This window comes from Myodes glareolus, chromosome 7, assembly GCF_982192425.1.
Source record: "Myodes glareolus chromosome 7, mMyoGla1.1, whole genome shotgun sequence".
NCBI classification, from domain to species: domain Eukaryota; kingdom Metazoa; phylum Chordata; class Mammalia; order Rodentia; family Cricetidae; genus Myodes; species Myodes glareolus.
In genome coordinates this window covers 24,734,951-24,743,770 of record NC_142032.1, presented here as the reverse complement: position 1 = coordinate 24,743,770, position 8,820 = coordinate 24,734,951, and the positions used below count along the sequence as shown (strand labels likewise).

The window sequence follows — 8,820 nt, the reverse complement described above, 5'->3', positions numbered from 1 at the left end:
TGCTCTTCCATTTCCCCTCAGAAAAGAGCAGCTAGGGATAGCATCTGAACATGGCACAACAAGATGCAATAGGGCTTGGCACAAGTCTCCATAGCAAAGTTGGATGAGACAGCCCAGTAGGAGGAAAAGGGTTCAAAGAGCAGGCAAAAGAGTCAGAGACTCCCCCATTCCCACTATTAGGAATCTCACAAAAAACTCCAAGCTAGCAACTATAACATATGCAGAGGACCTAGTGCAGACCCGAGCAGGTTCAGTGATTGCTGGTTCAGTCTCTGTGAGGCCCTAGGAACTCTCCTTAGCTGATTTCTCCTTATGTCCTCAGCTCCTCCAGTTTCTACAATCTTTCCTCTCCCTCTCCTGTGGGGTTCTCTGAGATCCACTTAATATTTGGCCGTGGTCTCTGCATCTGCCCCCCATCAGCTGCCAGAAGAAGCCTCTCTGATGACGATTGGGCTAGACACCAACTATGAGTGTAGTAGAATATCATCTGGTGTCACTTCACTGAAATTTTTTTCCACTTGTGTTTGGTTCTACCCTAGGTCTTTAGGCCATCCAGGCAGTGTCCGGCATGGGCTCCCTAGTGTAGCATGGGTCTCAAGTTAGACCCGTCACTAGGTGTCTGCTCTCACAAGGTCTGAGCCACCATTGCCCCAACACATCTTGCAGGCAGGACAGGTTGTAGGTTGAAGGTTTTGTGGTTGGGTTGAAGTCCCAGTCCCACCACTGGGAGCCTAACCTGGTTACAGAAGAAGGCTGGCTCATGCTCCATATCCTCCATTACTAGGAGACCTCGCTAGGGTCACCCTCATAGGTCTCCGGAAGTTTCCATCGCACTAGGTTTCCATTAGTTAGGGTTTCTATTGCTGTGACGAGGCACCATGAACAAGAGCAACTATGGAGGTGTTATTTCTGTTTACACTCAGACCACACTCCATCACTGAGGAAAGTCCGGGCCAGAGCCCAAGGATGGAACCTGGAGGTAGAAACTGAAGAAGAGGCCATGGAGGGGTGCTGCTTACTGGCTTGCTCCCATGGCTTGCTCAGCCTGCTTCCTTACACAACCAGGACCCCCTGCCTAATGTTGGTACTGCCCACTGTGTGCTAGGTCCTCCCACATTAATCATTAATCAAGAAAATGCTCAGTGGGCATCCAGGACAATCTTGTGGAGGCATTTTCTCAATTGAGGTTCTCTCTCCCCAAATGACTCTAGCCTGTGTCGAATTGACATAAAACTAACCAGGACAACTATTATGCTTATTTTTTTTTATGAGAAAGAACTTCAATTTTTCAGAGCAATGAAAATATGACAAAATTTAAAACTAATAGCTTCATATGGAAAAATGTCCACTCTCCAGCTCTTTAAATGCCCACCTCCTACAAGTCGGAGGTGAAACCTGGAGTTGGTGAAGACCAAGTACAAAGGTCTGTGTAGTCCTTCAGATCTACGTTGGTTACGATGTCCCTGGGTATTTTTAAATATCTCGTCCCGGCTCTCTTTCTCCCTCTCTGTGGCAACCAGTCTCCTAAAAATCTTGGCATCTTCACGTTCTTTATTCTCCTTATTGAAACTAATTCTGCAGAGAGGATCCGGCCCACTCACCCGCAGTGGGGAGTAAGCGTAGGAGCAGGATTAAGATTTAGGCACCTCTAGAAGCATCTGCCCTGGAACGTGGGGGCAAAGAGGCAATACTGCTAGAAGGGAGACAATTAGCATGCAGGGAGTAGAACAGGGAAGGACCAGGAACTATCCCAGAGACCCCAAAATCACATTTCCTGGGATATCACCTTCTTCCTAGACAAGCTGCCTCCTGGGGTTCATCAGCAAGGGCAGAGTTTTTATGAATATATGTTAACATAAATATTATTGTATTGCAAATAAAACTATCAGCATAAGTAATATTAAAACAGAGGCCACAGTAAATCAAGTGGATATAATGATCTGATTCCATCTCAGAGTGGCTGTCTGTGAGAACTAAGACAGTGAAGAGAGCCGGCAGTAGGCAGGAGCTTTCTGAACTGTGTCAAGGTTAATAATAAGTAAAATGTTGTAAGTAGAGACGAGACAGTAACAGCTGTGCAGCATTCTTGGAAGCAAGGACATTGATAGCATGGGGACAGACAGAGAGCTTGCTTTTTGTCGCTTTTTTTTTTGATGACCAGAGAAGACTTACGATTGGAGAGAAAACATCATTTGTTGTATCGAATACAATCATCCTCATATAAAATCGAATGGCTGCTGCAGCTGGGAAGTTGGGGGCCTGCGGGATCATGTTAGAAGAAGAGACAGAGCAAACCTATGAGAATGTCCTGGCTGAGATACAGTCTTTTGAGCTCCCCATTGAAGCTACTTTAAGGTAGGATGCCATTATATTTTGCAGTTTATTTATTTTAACTTCATTTCTCTCTTTTCTTTTCTTTTCTTTTCTTTTCTTTTTCTTTCTTTTTCTTTCTTTTTTTCTTTCTTTGGTATCCTGAGACAATTTTACTCCATAGCCTAAGCTGGCCTCAAATTCATAGTTATCCTTTTACTTCAGCCTCCTGAATCCTAGGATTACAAACGTGCACAACTTGGTTTTAAATTCTATAGGTTTTTAGTGACTCTAAAATGATCTGCGTATACCTTCCTTGCCCCCTCCCTTTTGTTTTGAGTTTTTGAGACAGAGTGTCTCTGTGTAACAGCTCTGGTTGTCCCGGAACCCCCTTTGTAGACCAGGCTGGCCTGGATCTCACAGAGATCCAACTGCCTCTGTCTCCTGAGTGCCAGGATTAAACATGTGTGCCACTACACCTGGCTTCTTGTATATTTTTTAAAGATAACGGAATAAAAATACTTTTGAAAAACAATCATAGTTCTTTACATACTTAATATCAAACTTTTCATTTCCTTTTAGATATTATAAGAACTAATCTACCTTTTTTTCTTTGTATTGTGTTTGTTTCCTGATCCATGATCACAAAACTAAAAATGTGAAACTTTGAAGTGATCCAATATCATCTCCTAATAGATATTCCATTTCTGTTCAACTCTTTTCTCTACAATATCTCGGTGAAAAAGGAGCAGAAACATTAGACAGAGCATCGGAGCAGGCTTATATCTGGGTTACAGAACAGCACAGGAGAATGCTTGTTTTGAATTGTTCTCTTGAGCGGCCTCCTAGCTAAATGCTTCTTATTTCTATGCGAGACCTAAAGATAACCTCTTTGGTAATGTGGGCAGTCACTTGCACAGCTCAGGCCTGGGACTAAAATGAAAAACCATGTCTCTGTGTCAAGAGGGTAGTTTAAACAGTTCATCCTCTCGGACTGTCCGTCTGTGTTTGGATGGCATTCATCAGTGCGGGAACAAGATGCCAACGGCTGCATGTGGCAGCAACAGTAGGTGATTACGTGTTGACTGATGTTTAAAGAGTAAGAGGAAGGACATTTCCAGTGTCTTTACTCTCAGAGATTCAACTGCTTAATCTTGCATTCATTTCTGCTGTTTGTTTACATTTTATTTTGCACCACATAGTCTGAACCTCTTTAAAGAGTTCGGGACAGTGTAGGGCCCACAGAAAACCACTGTGTCTTCCTACCTGGTTTTTTGATTGGCAGCATAGAGTAGTAGATGCAAAAGAACTTTCTTCGTGTGGATCGTACTGTGGACTGTACCAGCCGGTGCCTTCTCAATGTGTGCCTTTGCTCAGTGGCTAGTTTAGGAGTCTAAAGTGACACCAGAAAGGGAGTCAAGGCCCCTAAACATATCCAGTTCCTACGGTCTATGCTGACCATGCTGCGCAGAGTCCTCGACCTCCAGCCACGGATCCTGTCCACTTCCTCTCTAGTATCACAGTCCTGAGCCAAATCTACAGATTATGACCAACCATCCTTGTGAGACAAAAGAAAATAGACAGTCAAGAGAAAATGCTATTATTTCAATGAAAGGAAGAAGCAAGCCTCATCGTGGTGGTAGATGCCTATAACCCCAGCACAGAGGCTAAGCCTAGAGGCTCACAAGGTCCAGACCAATCTGAGCTACACAGTGAGACCCTGTCTCTCTCTCTCTCACACACACACAAAACCCCAAAACAACCTAAAAATAATAACAATAAAACCCTCCCCAAATTTAAAACAAATGCAAAAAAAAAATCAAACACTTAACGGAGGGGGGCAAAACTGATTTCAAATCTCTGCTCTAAGGGCAGAGAAGAAGGATTTAAATGGAAGTAGATTGGATTGCCTGGGAAAGACTAAAGGTCCTGCTGTGAGGTCCTGGAGTGGACAGTAGGGAGTGGTTAGGGCACTGAGATGGTCAGACTAGGAATCTCTGACGCCTTCCTGGGGAAAACCCTGTGCATGGGAACTGAGGCAGGGAAATCCCTGAGAGTTCTGCCACTCATTTCCTATCGTGAGGGCAACAAAGCCCAGCCCTCTGAACCAACATCCTAAACACCAGTTCTCCCTGCCTACTTTGGTTTCCAGGCAGGAGTTTGAGGTTCCCTGTTGAGGAGCAATTAACAATCAGGGCCAGATGGGAAATGACTCCCTAGCAAGGTGAATTCGGAAACCTCCTTGGCTTGGAACTCACACAACTTCTAACAATGTCACTTAAGGATGACTCAGTTACTCTTCTTTGCACACCAAGTCAACATTCCTGGCACACTTACTTCCCCACCACATCAGATGGGAGAATGAGCCTGGTCTATCTGGAGAGTCATGAACGGGTCCTTGAGACCGGGAAATATGCAGGCAGGAATCACAGATGACCTGTGGTCTCTTGTGCCCTGCTAAGGCTGTATTCCTCCCATGTCTTGATTTCAAGCCGTTCCCAGAGCAAGTTACTCCCCTTCCTGCTGCCCTCAATAGATCCTTGGACCAGCATCTTGGCTTCCTTTTCGGAAGGTGACCAAGAACCACGTGGTTCTGAGGCCTTGTGTTAATTTTCATTCTATTTGTGAAATATGGCACCAATGGCTGCTGTACTGTTTGAAGGAGAGAGAGAGAGAGAGAGAGAGAGAGAGAATTTGAGAGCTGAGACTCTCTGCTAACCCCAGATTTGATTTACCTAAGAAACATTCATTACAACTGTACAAATTGAATTGGAGAAGAAAATTCCAGGGTGGAAAAATAGAATCTCATATTAGCCATGGTGGCAGTTAGTTTGAATTATCCAGTTGACAGAATGAAGAGTCACCTGGGAAGGGAGTCTCAGTAAAGGACTATCGAGATCAGCATGTGAATGTCTTGATTGCCTTACTTGGTGGGATGTACCCAGCCTAGAAGTGTGTGCTTCCACCCCCTGGTTTGGGGCCCTGGGCTGTATGAAAGAAAACTCAGAAAGCTAGCTGAGCACAAGCATTCATATATTCCTTTCTCTTGGTTCTTGACTGTGGGCGTGGCAAGCTGCTTCAAGCTCCTGCCACTGTAACTATCCGAAATGATACACTGTAACTTGTATCATTGTTGTGATACAACACAATCTTGGAGTTGTGAGCTAAGAGAACACCTTTCTACCAGAGTTGTTTGTCCGCTAAGGTATTTTTTATCACTGCAACAGAACCAAACCTGTGACAGCCACAGGGCTGGTGACGGAAGAGCGAAGGGAGAGAAGGAAAGGAAAGCCTGCTGCCACTCCGGCACTGTCCTAGCACAGGACAGCTTCGAACACTGAGCATCTCCTAGCCGGCAGCAATATTGGCACGGTGCAGCTCACCAGCAGATGGAGCCTCAAATTGTTTTTGCTGTCCCTGTCTTTTTGTTCTGGGCACAAATGCTACATCCAGACACTTACATTTATCCCAGGACTATTTTCATGCTGTCCAGGTGCCTTGATTTTTACTCCTGTCTCCCTATTTGGCTTAGATCCACCTAGTACCATGCCAACTTCTCCCTCTAGGGCATATGATCATCCCCTGCTGCCCACAGGACATTCAATGACTGTCCCTGGGAGGCTTAATATCTTAGCCCCATTGAGAAAACTTGGTGCCTATTTTTCTAAGCCTTAATAGCCTCCTCAAGCAAGGAAGGTCAATAGATTTCAACTAGCAAATCATTTGTTTTAGTTTTTTTAAAGAGCAGTTTTCTTAATATTTATTTATTTACTTATTTATTATGTATACAGTATTCTGTCTATGTGTCTGCCTGCAGGTCAGAAGTGGGCATCAGATCTCATTTCAGATGGTTGTGAGCCACCATGTGGTTGCTGGGAATTGAACTCAGGACCTTTGGAAGAGCAGGCAATGCTCTTAACCACTGAGCCATCTCTCCAGCCCCCCTAGCATATCATTTGTGACAATGGTTGCCCGAATCATCTTGAGGATGATCTTGATAAACTAACGATGGCAGCTATGGGTTTAAGAGACAGCAATTGCAGTGTTTGCTCGTCCATTTACCATCTTCACACAAGAACTTCCTGACACTAGCCCTCAACCACTAGACATGCCCTGCACGGGCCAGATGTTGCCTGGGGTTCCTTAAGTCTCCTGAGATCCTGCAGGTGTGTGTTCTCAGCTCCTTAGTCCAGCTTCCGAAATCGGTTCAGGCCTGTTTGTTGCTGGAACAGAGTCTCCCTGATAAGAAAGTCAGGACGGATTGTGGGCCTTGCAAAGCCAGTGGGAGGTGGAGGGGTGGAGGTGGGGGCATGGCCACAAAGGGGCCTGCAGAAGGCTGGGAAAAAATAGGAGGAAAAGGGAATTGTACAGGATGACGTACCAGAAGAAATTCTTGTAATTGTTCTGTGATAACATAATTGTTTCACACTTGTGTTCACAGACTCCCTCGGGCACATTTCCAAAAGCTAAGCGTGAAATTCTACCAGCTTGAGAGCAAACAGGATACCGTGTTTCTTTGACTTGCATGTTTTTAGGAATAAAGATAACAAATGCGATTTCAGAAAAGGAAAGAAGAGGGTTTTGTTTGTTTAAGCTTTAAATTAATATATGTCCTCAAATCTTAACGTTAAAAAGTTAGCTGGTTAAGTTCAACTTCATAATGCTCTCCCTGTTTGCGTTTTCAGAAATGTAAGATTCCTACTTTATTTACATTCTGGTAAGTATGTTGGTTGAGGTAAAGATCTAGATTTTAATGGGGGCTATAGACACTCATTTCTTGTCTGATTTCAGCTTTAGAACAATGCAGCCTGCTGCAAGGGTGCTCAGCATAACACTGGCTTGACTCATAGCAAACGCTAGTAAATGCTATGCCTTACAACTACCGTTTCCATCTGAGGCACATGTTTCAATATATACATCTATGCCGCATATGTACTTTATTTTTAATATGTAATCTCAAGTCATGATAAGCAAGCGCTCACAGCATCTTGAAACTCTGAGTAGCTGGGAAATATTGTCATGAAAGTTTTGAAATTTTTTTAAAGATTTATTTGTTTATTATGTATACAGCATTCTGTCTGGATTTTTGCCTACAGGCCAGTAGAGGGAGCCAGATCTCATTAGATGGTTGTGAGCCATCATGTGCTTGCTGGGAATTGAACTCAGGACCTCTGGAAGAGCAGCCTGTACTCTTAACCACTGAGCCATCTCTCCAGCCCCAGTTTTGAAATTTTTTAAAGGTTTATTTACTTTATTTTTTATGTGTATGAGTGTTTGGTTTGCAGGTATGTCTGTGCACTATGAACATTCCTGGTGCCTGCAGAGGTCAGAAGAGTACACCAGACTCCCCTGGAACTGGAGTTATGGTCAGTAGTTGTGACCTGGTATGTGGGTGCTGGGAATGGAACCCCGGTGCTCGGCAAGAACAGTAAGTGCTCTTAACCTCTGAGCCATCTCTCCAGCTCCAAATGATGAGAAATTTTAAAAAGAGTTTTGTAGTTCTTAAAAATTTTTAATCACAAGACAGGGCAGCATGAATATCAACATCTTGATATTTCTGAATTGACCATAGAGCCTTATAAAAATGTCTTTAAAGAGCTCATTATCAAGGTCAGAAAGATGGTTTCCTTGTGTTTCTGAAGTTTGTACTTTCTTTTTTAAGATTTATTTTTATTCATGTGTAGATGTGTGTATCTGTGTATACCACATGAGTGTGGGTACCCACAGAGGCCAAACAAAGATGTCAAACACCCGAGAGCTGGAGTTACAGGCAATCCATGAGCTGTCTGAGATGGGTGCTGGGCGGTGATCTCAGTTCTTCTGGAATAGCAGCGAGTGCTCTTAACCACCAAGCCCTCTATTTAGCTCCCAAGTGACTGTTTTAAAGGCAATTGCTGGGCTGGAGACACTGGCTGTGCTTCCAGAGGGTCCAGTTTTGATTTCCAGAACCCATGTCATCTGTAAGGTTAGTCTCACGGGATCCAAGGCCCTGTTCTGGCTTCCATGGGTATCAAGCATGTACATGGTGCATAGACATACATGCAGACCAAACGCTCATACACATAAAAAAATGTTTCATTTATATCTGGGTGTTCCAGCACTCAGAGGCTTGCAGTAATGAAAATATTATTTTGGCTACATACATTCAGGGCAGAGAGGTGTACCATTTAAAAATCATATTCACTAGTACTTAATACCTAGGACAATATTATGATCTCATTTATTCTCTAATCAGAGTTGTATATTGTACTACATTTTTGTGGGCGTAAGATGGAATTCAGGAAAACTGTTCAGAAAAGAATGTCATAGGTCAGGGCTATAGCTCCATTGGGAGAGCTTGCCCAGCATACATGAAGCTCAGCACTCTGTTCCCAGCGCTGGGTAAGACTGGATGTGCTGAAGGATGCCTGTAATCCATGTGCTCTGCTATATGGGAAAATGACACCTTCTCTCTTAAAGAAACAAACAAAGCTGAGGTACAGGTCAGTGGTTAAACACTGGCATGTGTGG

At 43.8% G+C, this 8,820-nt stretch overlaps 1 protein-coding gene across 1 annotated transcript in view; it reads left to right on the top strand.

Moving 5' to 3' along the window:
- The first annotated feature begins 2,230 nt into the window (after nucleotides 1–2,230).
- Exoc6 (exocyst complex component 6) overlaps nucleotides 2,231–8,820 on the top strand; it is a 156,510-nt gene continuing 149,920 nt past the window's right edge. Inside the window, exon 1 of the mRNA XM_085693835.2 lies at nucleotides 2,231–2,355. Coding sequence (XP_085549961.2) covers nucleotides 2,231–2,355 — 125 coding nt within the window. The remainder of the gene's footprint in view (nucleotides 2,356–8,820) is intronic.